The sequence below is a fragment of the Mesoplodon densirostris genome, chromosome 10 (genome assembly GCF_025265405.1).
Source record: "Mesoplodon densirostris isolate mMesDen1 chromosome 10, mMesDen1 primary haplotype, whole genome shotgun sequence".
In the NCBI taxonomy this organism is placed as follows: Eukaryota; Metazoa; Chordata; class Mammalia; order Artiodactyla; family Ziphiidae; genus Mesoplodon; species Mesoplodon densirostris.
The window spans coordinates 108798431-108820697 of NC_082670.1; the positions used below are offsets into that span (position 1 = coordinate 108798431).

General features: G+C 48.2%; 1 protein-coding gene across 3 annotated transcripts in view; it reads right to left on the reverse strand.

Annotated features, from left to right (window-relative positions):
• RAB7A (RAB7A, member RAS oncogene family) overlaps positions 1–22267 on the reverse strand; it is a 73548-nt gene that overhangs the window by 21971 nt on the left and 29310 nt on the right. Inside the window, exon 2 of one of the 3 annotated variants that reach the window (XM_060109175.1) lies at positions 3580–3747. The exons of 1 other annotated variant lie outside the window; for it this stretch is intronic. In XM_060109175.1, the coding sequence (XP_059965158.1) occupies positions 3580–3709 (130 nt within the window). In that variant the 5' untranslated portion in view covers positions 3710–3747. Of the gene's footprint in view, positions 1–3579; positions 3748–20335; positions 20441–22267 lie in introns of all 3 variants that reach the window. One more of the 3 variants, XM_060109178.1, reaches the window with a different exon arrangement.

Genomic DNA, 22267 nt, shown 5'->3' on the forward strand with positions numbered 1-22267 from the left:
CTGATACAAAACTAACGATGGCACGAAATATTTGAACAAGTGCTAAAGGTTCAACAAAGCTGGGACAGTTAAACCAATTGATTTTCTGTAGTCCATTAACATCTTTACCTGGTCTGTGTTTCCAAGCTGCCTACCTTTAACAGCTACAGCCTAACCAGACACTTGACTTTTCTGCCCCCATTAAAGTACTGAATTGTACAACATTCAGAAAAGTACAAAAGAATGAAGCAAAGACAAAGGCCAAACACAGTTCCATCTCTTAGAAGCAAGCAATCACTATTAGCATCAGGGTATAAGTCTTTACAGTTTTCCTTCAAACGGCTGAGATCATACTGTTCATAACTTCGCATCCCATTTTGTTCTACATTAAATATCTTCCCACATTATTAAGGCTGATAATACTTCAGCATATGGATAATCCCACTCCTTTGTTATTAAGTGGTTGCTTTTAGTTATAATGAGATGAACCCATGTATACAATCTGATCAGACTCACAAATGAGTTATTACTCAGCTAAATAGTGTAAGTATTTGAAAGGCCCTTGAAATACGTGGACACATTAGTTTCCAGAATAACTTTATTTCCACCCGTGCCAGCAATGAACTAGTATTTCAATGTCACCGCCCCCAGCTATCATTAGCACAAATCACTGCTAATCAGACAGACAGCTACAAACGAGGGTCAACGGGTCCTATTTGTACTCCTTACATTAGTAGAGTCAAACATTTCCACCACCTGTTTCTCAGTTGTCTGATGGTCTCTGCCTACTTTACCTATTAGACTGTGATCTACTGCACACACGGTCTACATGTAACATCGCGAAGGAAGCAACACTGAGACACAGATCTCACAAGCTGTAGGCTTCTGAGCAGAATACAGGTACCATCCTCAGCTTTAACCAGCACCCACTGCCTCCCAAGAGTCTGAACTCTGCTCCTGACCGTTAGAGAAACCAGCAGTCTTCCTGCTCCCCAAACGGAAGGACCTCAAGGCTCGAGAGAGGGAGGCAAGCGATGTCTGCTGATCAACTTTTGAAGAAGGTTACGTGGAGAGACGGGGAAGGCATCTGAACTCACATAATACTACCGTGTTGGTCGTCAAGCTCAACAGTACTGTCTGTTGTAGGCAGACTCTTTTTTTTTAACTTTCCAAACTGAGGAAGCAGACTAGGACCTAAAGAGTGGAAGGGCACAGCCCATGAAACAGCAAGAAGCAAATTCCAGCTAGTGAACTGCACCCCAGGCCTCCGTGAGGTCGTCTACTTAATCCTCAGGACAAGCCCATAGGGTTGAATTCCCAGTTAACAGATGAGGAAACGGAAGCTCCTAAGTGATCACTGCATTTCTAAAAGTATTCAGACATAAGACTGGAGCCCAGGACTGATTACAAAGGCCTTCATCTCAGCCACTACACTGGGTTGATCACCAAGATCATAAAGGCATTTCATGCTTCAAATAACCTACAGGGTGAGACCACATGCACAGCCAAAGACGGGGTGAGATGATAACTGAGGCTGAGTCACTGGTGGGAGGCAGGGAGGTTCATAACACTGGTCTCGTTACTTTTGTAACACCTGAGATTTCCTGTAGTAAAAACTGTAAGTGCAATTCACTTTTTTTTTTTTTTTCTTTTTGCGGTACGTGGGCCTCTCACTGCTGTGGCCTCTCCCGTGGCGGAGCACAGGCTCCGGACGCGCAGGCTCAGCGGCCATGGCTCACGGGCCCAGCCGCTCCGCGGCACGTGGGATCTTCCCGGACCGGGGCACAAACCCGTGTCCCCTGCATCGGCAGGCGGACTCTCAACCACTGCGCCACCAGGGAAGCCCGCAATTCACACTTTTAACACACAAGGAATATCTGGAAGAGAAATCAAGACTTTATACATTTGTTTTCATTAACAAAAATATCTGACGAACTGTTCTGGCAGATGTATCCCCGATTAAGGCTTGGTAATCATCTCGGGCCATCTGTGATCATCAGCCTCTGGTTGCGGCGCAAGCAGGAGTGTTAGTTTTGCCACCGCAGAAATCTGAGGTTAGAAATGTCTAGCAAGGGCTGGTGGCGCAGTGGTTGAGAGTCTGCCTGCCGATGCAGGGGATACGGGTTCGTGCCCCGGTCCGGGAGGATCCCACATGCCGCGGAGCGGCTGGGCCCGTGAGCCATGGCCGCTGAGCCTGCGCGTCCGGAGCCTGTGCTCCGCAACGGGAGAGGCCACAACAGTGAGAGGCCCATGTACCGGAAAAAAAAAAAAAAAAAAAAGAAATGTCTAGCAAAAAATTATGTTAGGGTTTTGATAAGAACAGGTAACTTTTTTTTTATTTCTATTTTTTTTTTTGTTTTTTTTAATTATTATTATTTTTTAACTTTTTTTTAAGATTTATTATTTATTTATTTTATTCATTTTTGGCTGCACTGGGTCTTACTGGTGGCACACAGGATCTTTTGCTGTGGCATGTGGGCTCTTGGTTGTGGTGTGCGGACTTCTCTCTAGTTGTGTCATGTGGGTTTTCTCTTCTCTAGTTGTGGCGCGCAGGTTTTCTCTTTTCTCGTTGTGGTGCACGGGTTTTCTCTTCTCTCGTTGTGGCGCACGGGTTTTCTCTTCTCTTGTTGTGGCGCGCAGGCTCTGTAGTTCGCAGCACGCGGGCTCTAGTTAGGCACAGGAGCTCAGTAGTTGTGGTGCACAGGCTTAGCTGCCCCGTGGCATGTGGGATCTTATTTCCCTGGCCAGGGATCAAACCTGCGTCCCCTGCATTGTAAGGCAGATTCTTTACCACTGGGACACCAGGGAAGTCCCACAGGTAACTTCTTTTAATATCAGTTTGAGAAAGAAAAAGGTAACACAAATATGAATTTGGATTCCGATCCCAGAGGAGCTTAAGAAGAAAAGAGAAAAGTCAGAATGAGATCAGAATTTTCAGCCAATAATACCACCAAGACAACTTCCATTCCAGTGGCTAAAAGGCACTATGCAAGGGTTTTAAAGTATCAGGAAACAGCCATAAAATGTTGTAAGGTGAATAAAAAACGTCTCTCACCAGCACCTCCCAGCCAGGAGGTGGAAGGGAGGAAGGAAGTCATGCTGGTTGCAGAAGGGAGGTCTGCTTGATGGGCCTGGGGAACACAGGTCACAAATCCGTGCAGGAGGACTAGTTACCCAGAGGCCTGAGCTCAAACAAACCACTCTGATGTATGCAGTAAGCTCCCATCACCACCTGCTTCCCCTGCAAGCTCACTACTGACTGTCTCCAGGCTAATGAGCATTTTAACTGCTCATCTCACCTGGGGAAGCAGGAAGGTTGAGACAACTTAGTGTTGTTAAGGGTGACCAGTGTGTCCTTGGGGATGAGAGTTGAAGCGTGGCCACTTTAACGACCCAAGGGTTAGCAAATCTAGGAAATATTCTATACAAGAAAGAGGTAAAAGGACGGGGTGTGACAGACTGGCTTGGGTTAAAAATGAAAATGGCTTCCAAGTTCTAAGCCCAGGGGAGAGGCAAAAGAAAGCATCACTGAATAACATTTTAAAGGCTACAGAACTAAAACTGACGTCATAACTTCGAACAGTAGCAAAAATGTCCCACCAATAAAGGAAGATGGAAACTGGAGATGTTCTGAAACTCCACGATCAGGTGGTGCAGGGACCAAACGCAGGTGCAAGGAAGTGAAGGAGAGAAAAGTGTAGGAGGCCAAAAGCCACTTCTGTGGAATCATCCAGTCATTTCCAGGGCGCTCAGGACAGTGCTGGTGTTCTAGGAATGGAGACATGATTAGACTGGAACACAGAACTTAGCAACTGGTCACGACAATCACTACCTCTGAATGTACAACAGGCATTTAGGCAGTTAGGCGTCCTTTTTACTTGTGACTCGCCTTTGCCTTGTTTGCACCGTTCTCCTCTCCCCTAAGTCATCAGCCTGTCCTAGCACACCTTCTGGGCCCTTCCACTGTCCAGTTCCCAATTTCCCTTCATTCAACACAACTGTTTCAGAATAACCTTAAACCCTTAAATCTTGGTTATAAATCCCCAGGGCACCAGGTTTTGTCTGTGGTGAGCTGTTCCTCACTCCCTTAAGGTCAAATGCCACCTTCACTGAGAAGCTTCCTCTGACCTCCCCAGAGCCCAAGACAGACCCAAGCCTCCCTCCACTGTGTCTGAGACACTCTCCCGTGCTGCCAGGCGAGGATGGGGCTCTCCAGGGCCCTCTGGGTGGAAGAGGTCAACCTTCAGGGCATGGCCCTCTGACCACGTGGAAGCCTGCGGGCAGTGCAGGACAGGACGACAGTCACCTGCAAGACCATCTTCACCTCTGCCGCCGTCCTCGAAAGGCTCTCCGCCCTGGACTGCGGTCCTCTAACCGAGCGCCGCTGCCATGCATGCAGGGGTGCCGTCTGTCCTGAGACACTGGGGTTATACAGCTTGAAATACGTGGTCTGCAGATAATGCATATCCTGTGTGCTCCAAGTAAGACTTCTACCGTAATGATATTAGCGAACAGGCTGCTGGTCTGAGGTTCCATTTAGAACCACCACCTCCACGTGGGAAACTCAGCCAGAAGATGTTACTAGAAGCCTTCAAAAGGACACTGTGAGGGCCCAAGGGGTAGGGAGAGACACTCTTTCATTACATAGTGCATTAAGGAGGTGACCAACTACTTTAAAACACCACCGTGATTGAGACATATTGAATTAATTTTAAGGGTAATTAACTTAGCTGGGAAAGTCAGGGAAGGATTCCTCCAGGAAGATCTGACTGAATCTGGATCGGAAGCAGGAAAAGCACGCCAAAATTTCCCTGGCAGGAAAACCAGCGCATGCAGCATGCAAAGGCCTTGTGGCAGGGAGAAACAAACACCTGGGGGTTGACGGCCAGATCACAGGGGCCCCAGCAGGCCACGGCGGGGCCCTGAAGCACTGAGCAGCCCCCCCTCTACGATTCTGACACAGCAGTGTTCACGCTGTGGAGCCATCAGCTTGCCTGCCGCGGGGTGGGGTGGGGGGGTGGGGGGGTGGGGGGGGGGGCGGGCAGCGTTCAGCAGCGGGAGAGCCCACGGCGCATGTGAAGAGGCTGCATAACCTCCGGGCAAGGGGGCTGCGCCAGAGCTGTGGTGAGACTGAGGTGAACGGAGGTGCTCCCGGGGCCAAGAAAAGAGGGTCAGCACCATGCGCTGAACTGGACTCAGAAGGCAGGACACAAGGGGCGCGCCGCGAAGCGCCCGGGTTCACACGCAACGCAACCCAAAGCATCCTTGGACAGGGAACCCTGAAAAAGAGCCAGGCGTTCTTTGGAAGGGAATTATGTTTGATTTAGACACATGCTAAGTTTGAAGTGACCCTGACATAAAGAAGAGAAGGTCTTTACTCAATTAAGCATATGGTTTGCTTGGTTAATGCTCAAAACGTCTTTAAGTGGCAAATATATAACTGAGTGGAGGACAGACATGGATCAAAATACAGATGTGATAAAGAATCTGAGTGACAGTTACCTTTCACTGTAGGAAAGCCCCACTAAAAGCAGAGATGCTGCCAGTATCTCTGACCAACCCGGAATGGAATCTGCCCGAAGAGGGTGCCCACACCAGGGTCGTAAATGGCTGGGGGCAGTGCGCAGGACATTTCCTGCCTTGCTGAATCAGTCTGTACTCTGCAAAGTTCAAGAGGCACTGCTTTAACTGACTCAAGGATCTGGTAAGGAACAGGTATTCTGAGATTCACATTCACCTACTTCCATGTTATAGTTTACAGGGATTTCCAAGACTATGAAAAACATGAACTCATTTGAATTTTATCATATTCCCCTTTCCTCCAATACTAGAGGGCCTAGGATAATCTTGCAATCAAATCTATTTTTAAAAGATATAGTTGTACATCTTACATCTTAAGTTTCACTGTTAACTGACTGTTAACTGTGCTGGATTTATGACTTCAGTCTACACCCCTGTGCTAACACGGGGACATCAGCGCTCCCTGGACAGGAGTGTGAAGAACAATGCTGGCGGGCCTTGCCTCCTAGAGGCTGCTGCCGGGTGGCAAGAAGACAAACGATACCCAGGGCAGGACAAACATGGACTTCAAGACGAGAGTGGTATAGAAGAGAGAACCCAGCCGCCAGAAATACCGAACATCTTCCAAAGCAGGACTAAACAGACGCACACACGATGCCTCAGAAGGAGCATTCAGTCTGTCCAAACTGTCAGGATGCTTTACTGTCTTCAACTCCTCGTAAGCTTCAGAGACAGTCCCAGGAGGCCCAGGGGAAAGTGCTAGGGGACTGAGATGATAAAGAGCCGGACTGTGGAGCGTCAGGCCTGGGGCCAAGACGGGCGGGACACGGGAGTACAACGTCACCAAGGTGGGAGGCCTGAGCTGCACACGAAGCCCAAGCACAGCCACCTTGCTGCTCCAGGCAACCTTGCTCCAGGCAACCTTTCGAGGGAGCCGCCTCGTCTCCCCTGGCAACACTGCTCCCAACAGGTCTCATCTCCCCCCCAAATGCTCCGTCTCAGGTGCGCCTGCCACTCCCCACGGGGCCCCGCACGTGAGGGCCTGGGGACAACTCGCACGGGGCCCCGCACGGGCCTGGAGAGCACAGCCTTCCCTGGTGGAGACACGGGTCCAGGGGCTGCCCCCGTGAGCGCCTTCTTCTAGGCTTGGCCCACACGGATGATGCTGAGCTTCCGAGCACAAGGCTCGCGCCCATTCACATGAAGACTTTAAGCCTCCTGCCCATCACTCAGCAGGAAAAGCCTGGCTGACCATTCTCACCGGGGCACATTCTCTGGATCCGCCACAGTATTAACTGTCGTCTGTGCTCTCGCTTAAAAGGTGGAGACATTACTTTCTTGTGTGCAGTGATCTGTGATCCTTTAGCAGTAAAGGTTTAAGGGAGTAGGCAAAAATCTAGACGGATTACACAAGACATAAAGAAATGCCTTGGCAGCTCCGTTTCCTCCCCAGGCCTGGATCATTTTCTTTTTAAAAAATATTTATTTATGGCTACGCCGGGTCTTAGTTGCAGAACACTCAATCTTCGTTGTGGCATGTGGGATCTTTTTTTTTTTTTAGTTGCAGCATGCGGACTCTTAGTTGTGGCATGTGGGCTTCTTAGAGGCGGCATACGGGATCTACCTCCACGACCAGGGATCGAACCTGGGTCCCCTGTACTGGGAGCGCAGAGTCTTACCTCCTGGACCACCAGGGAAGTCCCAGGCCTGGATCATTTTTGCGGCTAGCCCCGCCTCTTACCAAGGTCTGCCTGGGCCAAGAGGGGACTTGGTGGCCGCTCGCGCACAGCGCTGCTCCGTTAGAGGCCTCCGCAGCCCTCGGTGCTGCTCCTCAGCTCTAGCCCGGGTAGATTATGTCCAACCATCAGGCAGGTAAAAGGAGGCACACAGCAAGCGTCCCCACCCCTCGGGCACCAGCCTCTGCCACAGGGAGAACTGTCCTGGCATTTGCAATGCTTTTCCATTCCGCTCGGGCTCAAATGGCAGCCTCTCCCTAGAACTCAAGATGTACACACACAGAAGAGTAAGGTAACTTGTCCAAGGCCACACAGCTAGTCATCCGGGAAACAGGATTTTTTTTTTGTATTTATTTATCTATGTATCTGGCTGCGTCGGGTCTTAGTTGTGGCACACGGGATCTTCGTTGCAGCGTGCGGCATCTTTCGTTGTGGTGCGCGGGTTCTAGAGCGCAAGAGCTCAGCAGTTGCGGCGCATGGGCTTAGTTGCTCCGTGGCATGCGGGATCTCAGTTCCCCGACCAGGGATCAAACCCACGTCCCCTGCATTGGAAGGTGGACTCTTAACCACTGGACCACTAGGGAAGTCCCTGGAGCCAGGATTTGAAATGAGGCAGTCTGGCTCCATCGTTCTTCCAACAAGAATCACGGGCTTCTCCAACATTCCAATTTCCACTGTCTAAGTGCAAGGCACCAGGCCAGGTTCTATTTTACAGTTCTGCTCTGACTGTCCCATTCCAATTTGCTTAAGGAACTTGCGATCACAGCCCCACTGAATGATAACCAGAAGCAGGCGCTCCCAAACTCTCAGGGAGACAGATAAATGGTTACACTGAACACCAGGGAGAGAAGGATGCTTAGAAATGGACCAAGCAAGACAGTTTAAAGGCTACCCCTCCACAGGGGAGGTGCAACAGCCATGGGAAGACTATGGGCTTTGGGTCACAACAATGGGATGAAATCCCATCTTGCACATCCAGCTGTGTGAACTTAAATGTGTTTTCATGTGAAAAATGAGCATCCCCTACAAATGAGATAATGCAGAGAAAGCTCTATTTGGCTCATTAAATCTACTCAGTAAGTGGCTATTATGACATGAGGGCTTTTCTCACAGTGAATAAAAACTTACATCTCGTCAATTAGTATTACTTCCCTTTCCAAATCTCACCACTACGGCCTCTCACACTACCTGTTTGACTTTTGCTATGTTCGCCTGTTAACCCACATAACTGTGTCTGAGGTCCTAGTTACCCATCCAAGACAAGTCGCACCTTCACTTACGTGCTTCCTAAAACCACACTGTATACCAGCACTGAGGCCCTGCACCGTACATCAGCAAACACTGCAGTGGAGTCATGTCTGGCCTAAGACCTGTCACTGGAGGAAGATCCATGGCCAATGCCATGGAAGAAAGAGCAGAACTGAGCAGCGGGCACCGGGTCACTAGGTGCCTTACAGTTTGAATCCCTAACCCTGCTCCCACTGCTGTGCGTTCACTGCACAGGCACTGGCACCCGAGGGGGGTGGCGCACTGCTCCCAAGACCCTGACCCATGTCGCTCAGATGACCTCAGACTCAAACATCCCATGTCCTGCAGTCCCGCCTCCATGCTTCAGACTTAAACATGTCCAATCACGTATCCCCATTTTTTTCAGTAACAGTGGTCACTAACCATGACCTAAGGGTAAGCGCACCTAGTTCAGTTCAAACACCTGCTGAGGGCCCAGTAAGGGTCAGTTACTGGGTTGGAGGCTGGGGTTTACCTACAGAAAACTACAAACACTTCTTATTTCAAAAGGAGGCCATCATAATTCTCTGTAAGCTGAACAAAGCATTCTGTTTTGTAGCTTTCAAGTGTTAAACTGGAAACTTCAGTGGCCAAATTCAGCTGGCTATTTCACAACTCCTTGCTGGACAAGGGGTTCTATGTGATTCTAAAAACAGTGAGGGGGCTTCCCTGGTGGCGCAGTGGTTAAGAATCCACCTGCCAATGCATGAGACACGGGTTCGAGCCCTGGTCCGGGAAGATCCCACATGCCGCAGAGCAACTGAGCCCGTGTGCCACAACTACTGAAGCCTGCATGCCTGAGCCCGCAAGCCACAACTACGGAAGCCTGCGCCTAGAGCCCATGCTCCGCAACAAGAGAAGCCACTGCAATGAGAAGCCCGTGCACTGCAATGAAGAGCAGCCCCTGCTCGCCGCAACTAGAGAAAGCCCGCACGCAGCAACGGAAACCCAGTGCAGCCATAAATAAATAAACAGATTGATAGGGAAAAAAAAAACAGTGAGGTCAAGTGTAGAACAAAGCCAAATCACCTTAAACTCAGCCATTATCGGTTCTTAGAAGTCATTTTATCCTGAGCTTTTGTTAGCAGAGACACTTCTTCCGTGGCACCGACACCTCGCCCAGTTCCTGCCTGCACACTCACAGTGACCATGAAGTACATCCTGTGCAGTGTTCCACTGTCAAAGGCTGCAGAGGGATTTAGAGACACTCGACAATCCATCACCAGTGCCAACATCTTTTCTCAACTCCTGTCCATGCAACGTGGCTTCCAGATCACTCAACTTCCCGGTTGCCCACCTCTGACTGGATCAGATTCAGTGTACTTCTTAAAATGCCTGCCTCTTTGTAAAAGTACCGTCCATTACTAACACACGGTGATGCCACAAGGATGTGGAGAATTTTACAAACCACTAAAAACTCACTCAGCTGTGATGTTCTTAACTGCACTCACAGGTACCACCAGCCTCAGCAGTCATTCTAAGTGTTCAGGAAGTGCACTGCCGTTGGGCGAAGCTTCTCGATAATGCCAACCCTTGGTTAGTCCAGGCCACGCATTCCCAGCGGGGGTGTTATTAACAATGGTTTGTGGCCCTCTAGAAGCCGCAATATAAAAGCAAACAGACACAGTACATCCATGGTATTAAAACTTTACTGGGGTAGGGGAGACAATTAGGGGGAAAAATCTAAAAAGGCCTGTGGAGCAGAAGGGAGGTGCGATAATCAAACGTGGTTGAGAAAGTCCGGTCTAGGCCTGTGCTGTCCTACACAGCAGGCACTAGCCATTTAAATGAAATCAAATGCAGCTCCTCAGCCACACCAGCCCCACTTTAAGCGCTCACAAGCCACAGAGCCAGCACCCACCGCACTGGCCGGCGCAGACGGAGAACCTTTCCGTCCTCATGGTAAGTTTTATGGTGTGGAGCTGGTCTAACAACCCTGGGGGATTTCACTAGCATTGGCAGATAGTCCTCAGACATCTCAAATCTCGATTTACGGCCATTAATTACTGATTATCTAGCCCACCTTCTTTCACTCTTGAAAACACAGTAACGATGCTCGCTCCTCAAGAGCCACCTTTAGAAAGTATTAGTTAACACGCGAGCTTTTCGTTAGAACACTACAGCTACAGCAAGATCTTGGCTGCATCACAACCACTTCTAAATATTTGGAGCCACCGGTCCTAGCAGCCTACGAGTGTCCAAACACTACCCGAGGTCCTTGGTAACCCACTGAGACCAAGGTTCAGTTAACTGCTTGAAAGCAAACCATACTGTGAACAGCACAGGAGCATCAAGGACCAGACACAGGTCACACTGATCAACAGGAACAGTTTGCCTGCGTAAGGTAAAATTACGAAAGTGTCAACCACATCTTGAAATCCTCCTTTGATTAGGTGTGAAAGTCTTCTCCTGACAGTGTAGAGAGTTTCATCAGATCCTCTTAGCAGCTGGATGCGATTGCAGAAGGTGGTCACACGTATTTTGTACTCAAGCACCCCTGGAAGAGCCATGGCGACTGAGGTGTCTCACACAGCTAGACTTACACTTCAAAACAATTTCTTCCTGGCCACTTCCTAATCAAGAAGCCAAAAAAAAAAAAAAAATTCAATCAGGTAGGTGATAATCTGTCTCCACACTGGGCAATTTTTAAAGCTCCAAAACAAGTACAGCAAACAGTGCAGAATGTAATACTCCTGGTCTGGTTAGATGCCAACAAGTTAATGCCACCACTCACGGGTCCATGTTCTGGAATCTCAGGCAAGGAAGCCCAGGTCACGTGACACAACATGCCACCAAGACAGAGGGAAAGAAGTCAGAGAGGCAGGCTGAGCTCTATCAGATTTAAAGCAAAGGTGTCCTTTACCCTCCTAGGAGAGGAAAGGTGGAAACCAACGGACGACAGATCCAACCAGAGCCCACAGGAGGGCGAGGTGGAGAGCACCGTTAAGCCAGCAGCCTTCCTCCCCAAGTCAACACAGCGGTGGCCAAAGGCCAGGCTACCAACGTGAAGGTTGCATTCGTGCTACCTCTCCTCCCCAGTGCTCCGGCTAGTCTCCAGTCAACAGACCCCAAACAGGACTCTCCCTGCAGGGCAGCCCACCACTGCTCACATGTAACTGAAGACCTAAGAAGGACTCTCAATGGCCGCTGGCTGTCCAGGGTATGCAAGAGCCCTTTAGTTCCAAAGATTGGTTTGTTTCTTCCGAACAGTGAACTTCAATTTCAACTTTTGCACCGTTGCACCACCAAAATCCCTCCACCTCTCCAAAGAATAAGGTCAAAGGAATACAAAACTGTGGCTACACGGCATTTACCTCTCCGACACTGAAGTGCACAGGTGGAATTACCCCCACGGGAAATGCTAGTTAGAGCAGCAAACTTGCCCAAAGTATAAGGGTCTACAGGCTCGAAACCTTGGGTATTGCTTCCAAGTCAGATACTAGGAATACAGGAGTACCAGGAGTCCCATACCTTGTCACAAGGGCCATCATTCTCAGAACAGATACTTGAAGAAGAAAATGTTCCCAAGTAAATCAGCTTTAAAATAAAGACCATATTTCATATCATGTCATCAAAGTACATTAAACCTAATATGTAACCACTGGGGCTTCAATTCACAAAGCCTCCCCAGCAAAAACACTTTTTTTTTTTTTTTTTGCGGTACACGGGCCTCTCACTGTTGTGGCCTCTCCCATTGCGGAGCACAGGCTCCGGACGCACAGGCTCAGTGGCCATGGCTCACGGGCCCAGCCGCTCCACAGCATGTGGGATCTTCCCGGACCGGGGCACGAACCTGCGTCCCCTGCATCGGCAGGCGGACTCTCAACCACTACGCCACCAGGGAAGCCCAGCAAAAACATTTTTAAAACAAGTGTTCAAAAATTTTAACATGAAAGGAAAGAAGTAGAGAGAATAGCATTATCAACTCATATGCTGTAAGGAAACTTGCAATTAAAAAGAGTATGGGGGGGCTTCCCTGGTGGACCAGTGGTTAAGACTCTGCGCTCCCAATGCAGGGGGCCCGAGTTCAATCCCTGGTCAGGGAACTAGATCCCGCATGCTGCAACTAAAGATCCCGCGTGCTGCAACTAAGACCCAGCACAGCCAAAAAAAACAAAAACAAAAAAAGTATGGGATGCCTCCAATGGGAAATGATGCACTACTTAGACTCTTGATTCTAGATCACTTCCTTGGGCTATTTCACTCTGGGGTCTCACTGCCCTTGACCAACTGTAGGTTGTAGGAATGATGGGAGAACAAATGGCTCTTATCTACACAAACGAATTCTATCTGGACAAACTTCCACCATGGAAAAGCCAGTTTTGTGTCCATCTGCAGGTTCCCTGCAACATTACCAACTTCAATGTATGTCTGTTCTTTGTTCATTTCATATTTAAATGACAGTCATGATCTTACATTTTCTTGAAAATTATCTTTTAACGGTACCCATCACCTAGAGGCTTCCCTGGTGGTCCAGTGGTTAAGACTCCGTGCTTCCACTGCAGCGGGCACAGGTTCGATCCCTGGTCGGGAAACTAATATCCTGCATTCCGCTCGCCCCCCAGCCCCCCAAAACCAAAAACAACAACAAAAGACCCATCACCTAGACTTAAACAGCCAACATTTCCAAAAAAGTTTTAAGCATTTTGGTTCACCTTCAGAGGCAAAAACGCCGTACTCTGAAGAGCACATGAAGAGCGACAAGATCCCTACTAGTCCACAGCGGGTCACACAAAGGCCGGTCAGCACGCTGTGGCTCCAGGGGCACATTCCCAACTCCTTCCCCCCAAGGGGCTCAGATCTGCTCCTCACTCACATGCAGGAGGAACTTGGGAGATGAGAGACCAACCAAGGGCTTGGGACCTGAAGGCTCTGCTTCAAAGCACGGCTCTGCAACTTACTAGCTGTGCAAGTCGAGGCAAGTCATTTGCTCTCCTGGGGCCTTACACTGAATTCCTAACCCTGTAACAGGCGCGTGTGTTCCTGAGAAGATACGAGAATGCAGAGGCAGACGAGCCAGAGACCAACGTGTCTCTACTTCTCACAGTCCCGGAGCTACCGCTGGGTCCTGGTGAAAGTAATCCAGGACAACGTTCTCCAACTCAGTGCGCTGCGGGGCTCCTTGTCCTGTGACGGCTCAATTACAGAACCTATTTTAGTCTCCACCCATCTTCCTGAGATGAGCCCCATGACTTAGGGAATCTTCCACCAAATACAAAACTTAAAAGTAAGATATATCCTTTCTTAACATTTAAAGACACAAGAAACAGCAGCAAGAGTCTAATCAAGAACTAAGCATCTGCAACAAACACACACAGCCCTCAGGGACACCAATAAACCCCAGCTAGTCCACCTGTGCTGAAGTACAACTCCAAATCACACATCCAAACGTGCATCAACCAATGAACAGAGAACAAACTACAAGTAAGCAAAATAATCTGCGCCCCCAAGACTAAAAAGTCAAAAACGGAGAAGAGATGAGAAATCACGAGATGTCTCACCGTCACCATGCTGGGCGGGACATGGATTCCCCAGGTTCTCCTGGGAGGCTGCCAGGAACCCTCCACCCAGTCCACGGGAACCAGGAGCAGTACAGTGATGGCCCTGACCGCACACCAGGCTCCTGCCCGCAGCTTCCCACTTCTCCAGATCCAGTCCCTTTCCAGCGCCCTCGACTCATCTACCTCAGACTCTGCCGTGACGTGTTTTTAACTGGAATGACCTTCTTGCCCCTCCTCACCATCACTGCTTCTCATACCTACTCACCTATCCTGCTTAACCCAACCCAAATAACACCGGAACACCTTCTAACGTGAAGAAATCTCTAGGTTCTCAGCTGGCCCCTCTACCTATACAGACACAAACGCAAAACGTCACATGAACTCTGATGTGCTGCACTGAAAAAAGGCATTCAACCACTGGCAGCCTCAATACACAGTAAACGTGTGCCCAACTGCATTACCCCAGAGGACAGGATCCAGACCAGGGGTTTAACAAACGACTTTGGAATCAAGGAAACTGAATGACCACCAGTTGCTGAATAAAGTAGGATATACCAAGAAGCACTGGGAAAACACTGTCATGGGAAGCAGAAGACAGGGCACTCATCAGGACAGCAAGTGTAAGACTGAACTATATGTATCATATGATTCCTTTCTGCAGTCATGACTTTATAATCAGCTACCAAAAATGTTACAAAGTGTAAATTCTGATGAAAATTATTTCATATAATAATTCCTCACTCTGAAAGCCCATGATTAGAGAAAAACAATTAGTGTATCCTGCCTTCTTAATAGGAATTGTAGGACTTCCCTGGTGGCACAGTGGTTAAGAATCCGCCTGCCAATGCAGGGGACGCGGGTTCAAGCCCTGGTCCGGGAAGATCCCACATGCCGTGGAGCAACTAAGCCCATGTGTCACAACTACTGAGCCTGCACTCTAGCACCTGACAGCCACAAATACTGAGCTCACGCACCTAGAGCCTGTGCTCCACAACGAGAAGCCTGTGCACCACAATGAAGAGCAGCCCCCGATCGCCGCCAACTAGAGACAGCCCGCGTACGGCAATGAAGACCCAACACAGCCAAAAATAAATAAATAAATAAAATAAATTTATGGGGGAAAAAAGGAATTGTACAAGTGGAAAAAAGCTTGCCAGTTGACAAGTGGGAAAAAAATTTTAACACATGAATGCCAGTAGAAGGAATACATGATAAAAAAAAAAAGGACCTATTGTATAGTACAGGGAACTATATTCAGTATCTTGTAATAACCTATAATGGAAAACAATCTGAAATAGAATAGACAGATATATATCTGTATCATTTTGCTGTACACATGAAACTAATATAACATTGTAAATCAACTACTTTAATTTTAAAAAGAGAGTAGGGCTTCCCTGGTGGCGCAGTGGTTGGGAGTCCGCCTGCCGATGCAGGGGACGTGGGTTCGTGCCCTGGTCCGGGGGGATCCCGCATGCCGCAGAGCGGCTGGGTCCGTGAGCCATGGCCGCTGGGCCTGCGCGTCTGGAGCCTGTGCTCCGCAACAGGAGAGGCTGTGGCAGTGAGAGGCCCGCGTACCGCAAAAAAAATAAGTAAGTAAGTAAATAAATAAATAAATAAATAAATAAATAAGAGAGTAGAAGGAATACAGAAGGAATGACTGAAATAGAATTTTAAAAAATCATTTTGGACCTTCCCTGGTGGCGCAGTGGTAAAGAATCCGCCTGCCAATGCAGGGGACACGCGTTCGAGCGCTGGTCCAGGAAGATCCCACATCTCGCAGAGCAACTAAGCCCGTGTGCCACAATTACTGAGCCCGTGTGCTGCAACTACTGAGCCTGCGCTCTAGAGCCCATGCTCCATAACAAGAGAAGCCACCGCAATGAGAGGCCTGCGCACCGCAACGAAGACCCAATGCAGCCCCAAATAAATAAATTTTTTAAAAAATCATTTTGTAATCCTCAATGAAAACAAGAAAAGTCAGGTCAAGATCATCAGTGATGCTAATACCGTACAGGTGAAGGAAGGTGGAAAACTAAAGATCCACATGGTGCCAAAATATTACCTCGCGGATCACTTAGTAGTCACAAACGTTAGGGAGGAAGAGCAGTAATATGGCAGCAACCATTGTAATACAGTGAGTAAACTCATCTTCACTAACAGTGGGACGATCAGACACTATGAAGTATTCTTGTCAAAAATGTATAACCAGGGCTTTCCTGGTGGCGCAGTGGTTGAGAGTCCGCCTGCCGATGCAGGGGGCACAGGTTCGTACCCCGGTCCGGGAAGATCTCACATGCCGCGGAGCGGCTGGGCCCGTGAGCCATGGCCGCTGAGCCTGCACGTCCAGAGTCTGTGCTCTGCAACGGGAGAGGCCACAGCAGTGAGAGGCCCGCGTACCGCACACACACACAAACACACAAAAATTGTATAACCAAATTCACTCAAGCTTTCCGATCTAACTTCCAGCTCACAAGAAGTACCAGGACTAGAGAAACACATTCAACATCAAAGGATGAAACCAGCCAAAGCTAAAGTGTGGAACATTCTGTTAGGACACCTAGCTTGAGCTTGTCAAAGTTAAAGGTAAGGATATAAAAGGGGGGGGGGGAGGAAAGGAGACCACATTCTTTTTTTTTTTTTTGCTGTACGCGGGCCTCTCACTGCTGTGGTCTCTCCCGTTGCGGAGCACAGGCTCCGGACACACAGGCTCCGCGGCCATGGCTCGCGGGCCCAGCCGCTCCGCGGCACGTGGGATCTTCCGGGATCGGGGCACGAACCCGTGTCCCCTGCATCGGCAGGCGGACTCTCAACCACTGCGCCACCAGGGAAGCCCGAGACCACATTCTTGATGAAAAGACTCAAGCATTTATGGGTGAAGTGTCATGATGTCATATACTTTGTATTCGTTCAACCAAATATGCAGATAAAACAGATAAAATGTTAGCTGCTGAAATTTGGTAGGAGTGTGTGCGTTCATGTACTATATGAGTCTATTTACTTTTCATATATTTGGAACTTTTTCATAATCGAACATTTTAAAAACAGACAGCTACCCCACATGAGAGGGGTGGCTCCCTGACACAGCATTACCAGGGCACCATCTCTGGTCAGATCATCCTCTGCTTAAACGGCTTCTAACCCTCGCCCCCAGGACCTGTGAGACCCATCAGGGAAATGCCTCAAGCAGAACCTTCCAAAGAACTTTAGGTGTGCTGCACTAGGAAACACCCCTCCTCAAGCCAGAAAGGCCCTCACTACTAAATCAGATTTCAGTAATCCTTCAGGACACTATATAATTCCCTCCCGTTTCTGTTTCTTGTTTTTAGAGGAGTGTGTGTGGAACACTTCAGAAAGTTAAGAAAAAGTGTGGGAGAGGTCTGTAATAAAGAACAAACGACATGGTTTGCTTAGTTTACTGTGCTGGCGGGAGAAAGGCTTGAAAGGAAATGAACGTTGGTAAACATTCCTTCTAATTCTTGGGGAAGAGTGAACAGAAACCCTTCAAGTGTCCATCTCCCCTCCCCTGTCCCTCCCCCTTAGCCCTCTTCACCTTCAATCTTCACACAGCAAAACGTACCTGCCGTCTAGAACAAACTGACCCGTCACTTTCAGCTCCCAGGTTTTCGAATTTATTAGCATAAAGTTATAGAAAGCATTCTTACTTTATTATAATGTATGTGGTAAACTATACACAACATAAAATTTACCATTTTAACCGTTTTTAAGTGTATAGTCAATGGCATTAAGTACCATGAAGTTTATTTTCAACAAGAAATTTTAAATCTTACCGAAGGTGACCGGCAAAACCTGGGCGTATACGGGCGGCCAAGCGCGGGGAGCGGGGGATACGGCAAGGCAAAGGCCCCGCAGCTGCCGCAAAGCAGGAACACAGTCAGTGTCTGCTCATGAGGACGACGCCATGGGTTGACAGGCATCAACAGAAATGAAATCTTAAATGCCTGACCGCTTTTCAGGCAGTAATTCAGATTATTATTTCAATACACTGAGTTCTGTATACATAGACCCTACTCCTGAAGTTTAACTAAAACTCAAATTATTTTTTAAAACAGGATTGTTGTTTGACAGCTGTTGCTCTAGAGTAGACATGCCCCATTCTTCCAGAAGAGGAATCTACTGTATAGAACCAAGTCTTGAAAATCTAAATAAAGGATTGCTGGCTCAGAGGTCATGTCAATTTGGACAGACAGGCCTTGGTGCATAAGGCCTATTCAGAGTCTGGTGACCCTGGAACAGACTGACTTCTCAAGCGCCTGCACTGAGAGAAATGCTAGAGATACAAAGATGACTGGGCTAGTCTCCATGTCTCGAGCTCGGTTTAACAAGACACTTGGTAAGCAAACAGGAAGATATGTGCTAGGTCACAAGGATATAGTCAAGACTTCTTCCTAAGAGTAGGATATGAGGAGTGTACAGGACACTGACATCATATACATATATATAAAATTCGCCTCCTCTGGAGTTTTAAAATAGCAAGCATATATAATTTTTGTAATCAAAAGAAACTCTCAACACAGAATAAGGGGGTAGGGGTGATGATGAATTTTCACATCTGCACTTCAGTTTCCTTCCTCGTCGTAGGAGGACTTCCTGCCCACCTCCTAGGGCTGTCGGGCTCATCCCATAGGCAAATCGGTAAAGGCACCTTATAAACGAGAAAAGGCTTCACGGAGGTCCGCACCTCACCTGAAGTCACTGTGGGACAGGCAGTGGGGACGACGTGGTTCTGCCTTGCTCCTGCAACAAGGGCTAGACTGGGAATGGTCTCAGAGTTACCGCTAGTCCCGTCTTCTCGCCCCCGTGTTGCCCACAGCTCTCACTGGCTCTTCACTTCTACCTCACACTTCTCCTCTGGTTCCAGGATGAACTTCCCCACTTGGACTCAAAGGACTTACCAATCAAAAAAGCCTGTTGGGGCTTCCCTGGTGGCGCAGTGGTTGAGAGTCCGCCTGCCGATGCAGGGGACGCGGGTTCGTGCCCCGGTCTGGGAGGATCCCAAATGCCGTGGAGCAGCTGGGCCCGTGAGCCATGGCCGCTGAGCCTGCGCGTCCGGAGCCTGTGCTCCGCAATGGGAGAGGCCACAACAGTGAGAGGCCCGCGTGCCGCAAAAAAAAAAAAAAAGCCTGTTGGCTTGGCGACTGCAATGAACTTTTTGCCAGTCAGAGTACATATGGCCATTCTCAAATCAGACTAGGTCCCTGAATTGTAAGAAGTACTTGTGAAGCAGAGGTATGGAAAAGATCAGCATAATGATGCTCTGGGGCTTGTCTCTAGGAAGAGTAACTCTATTAACGCCAGATGTACTAGTTAGGGTTCTCCAGAGAAACAGAAACATTAGGATGAAAGAACAGAGCCTAATGGTTCTGTTGACACCATATACAAGCCCACGTTTTACCAGTTACCTTTAAGTGATATTTAAAATCTGTTGTTAAAAATAAACTTCATTGGGCTTCCCTGGTGGCGCAGTGGTTGAGAATCTGCCTGCCGATACAGGGGACGCGGGTTTGTGCCCCGGTCCGGGAAGATCCCACATGCCGCGAAGCGGCTGGGCCCCTGAGCCATGGCCGCTGAGCCTGCATGTCCGGAGCCTGTGCTCCGCAACGGGAGAGGCCACAGCAGTGAGAGGCCTGCGTACCGCAAAATAATAATAATAATAAAAAAATAATAATAAACTTCATTAAGTCAGAAAGAGATAAACAAATACCGTATGCTAACACATATATGTGGAATCTTAAAAAAAAAAAAAAGGTTCTGAAGAACCTAGGGGCAGGACGGGAATAAAGACAGAGACATAGAGAATGGACTTGAGGACACGGGGAGGGGGAAGGGTAAGCTGGGACAAAGTGAGAGAGTGGCATGGACATATATACACTACCAAATGTAAAACAGATAGCTAGTGGGAAGCAGCTGCATAGCACAGGGAGATCAGCTTGGTGCCTTGTGACCACCTAGAGGGGTGGGATAGGGAGGGTGGGAGGGAGGCTCAAGAGGGAGGGGATATGGGGATATATGTATAGCTGATTCACTTTGTTGTACAGCAACAACTAACACAACACTGTAAAGCAATTATACTCCAAAAAAGATATTAAAAAAAAAGAATGTATACATAAACATATCACTGTCAGTTTGCTGTACAGCAGAAATTTACACAAAATCCAACTACAATAAAATTTTTTTGCTTGTAAAAAAAATAAACTTCATATATATGAGATTATGTTTATGTAACTCTGCATGAGATTATATAATACATACATGAGATTTAGTACTTAGATTTAGTAAGGAAGTTCTCACGTGATTATGGAGGCCGAGATGTCCCACGGTCTGCAGTTTGAAGGCCTGAGAACCAGGCGAGCTGGTGGTGTCAGATCCAGTCTGAGATGGAAGACCAGAGAAAACCTGCAGACAAAGTGAATTCCCTTCCTCAGCCTCTCTTTCTAGTTGGGCCTCCCAGGATTGGATGAGGGCAGTCTGCTTTGCTCAGTCCACACATTCAACTGTGAATCTCATCCAGAAACACGGCAAAGACACCCCCAGAATGATGCTTTAGGCAAATACCTGGGCATCCTTTGCCCGGTCAGGTTGACACACAAAATTAACCATCACACCAGGTAGATGTGAAAACCCAGCAGACTGCAGGGCTCAGGCAAAAGCCCAGCTCCTTAGGCTGAGGAGGAAGTGCTAAAGAACAGGATGTCAGAAGTTTCCAAACACTCTGCTTCCATTTCAAAGGTTACTATCCACAGGTTATTACTGAAGTATAGGTTTAAAGGGACTCAAACTGTGCTGGCAAGATTCTGGCAAAATAAAGATCCACACGTCTCAGAAGATCACCGATGCACAGCCTGCTCCGGATAACATTTAGGAATATCACTGCCAAACACTAACTCAAGGTGGAAACACACCAGTACCACGCTGAAAAGGCAAAGGGCCGAACAGTCTGTAAGTAGGTCAGGTTTGTGTGCTTTTGCACAGGTCCACGCAGTGCTGCTGGACACACTACAAGGTGGTGACGCGTGGTCGACTTAGGACAGCAGCTTTAGAATAGAGGTTCTCAGTTTCCCTACTGCTGTTTACCAACCTTGACGTAACTACAAAATCACATTTCAAGGTCAGAGATCTGTCAGTTAAGATGCTGTCTGGGTTTTATTTGGGAGAAAGAACTTGTTTGAAGAGAAGATACTGATCTTAATTTCTGCGTGTGTTAAGAACATCACCCTGTGGTGCAACCATCACAACTACCTATTTCCAGAACTTTTTCATCAGGGCAAACAGAAACTCTATGCAGATTAAGCAATAACTCCCCATTTCCTGCTTCCCCGGCCTGTGGTAACCTCTATTCTACCTTCTGTCTCTGAATTGGCCTTATCTAAATAGCTTTTTTAAGCGGGGTCATACAGTATTTGTCCTTTCCTGTCTAGCTTATCTCACTTGGCATGCTTTCATTTCAAGATTCATCCACACTGCAGCCCACACCAGAACTTCATTCCTTTATATGGTGAATAATACACCGCTGTATCTAGATACCATATTTGACTTATCCATTTACCACTTGATGAGCACACGGGCACTCTCTACCTGTTGACTGTTGTGAATAATTCTGCCGTGAACAATAGTGTACGAGTATCTGTTTGAGATCCTGATTTCAAATCTTGTGGGTATATACACCTAAGTGCCAGGACATACAGTACTTTTGTTTAATCTTCTAAGGAACCACCACACTGCTTTCCACAACTCCAGCACCATATTACATTCCTACCAGCAATACACGAGGGTCCCAATTTCTCTACATCCTCACCAACACACTTTTTGCATTTTTAAAAATAAGAGCCATCATAATCCGTGTTTTGAATTTCCTAACGACTAGTGATGCTGTGTATTTTTTTTTTTTTTTTTTTTTTTTTTTTTTTGCTGTACGCGGGCCTCTCACTGCTGTGGCCTCTCCCGTTGCGGAGCACAGGCTCCGGACACACAGGCCCCGCGGCCATGGCTCGCGGGCCCAGCCGCTCCGCGGCACGTGGGATCCTCCGGGATCGGGGCACGAACCCGCGTCCCCTGCATCGGCAGGCGGACTCCCAACCACTGCGCCACCAGGGAGGCCCATGCTGTGTATTTTTTGTGTGTGCATCAGCCATTTCTATATCTTCTTTGGAGAAATATCTATTTGGGTCCTGAACACATTTTTCTTTTTTTTTTTTTTTTGGGTACATGGGCCTCTCACTGTTG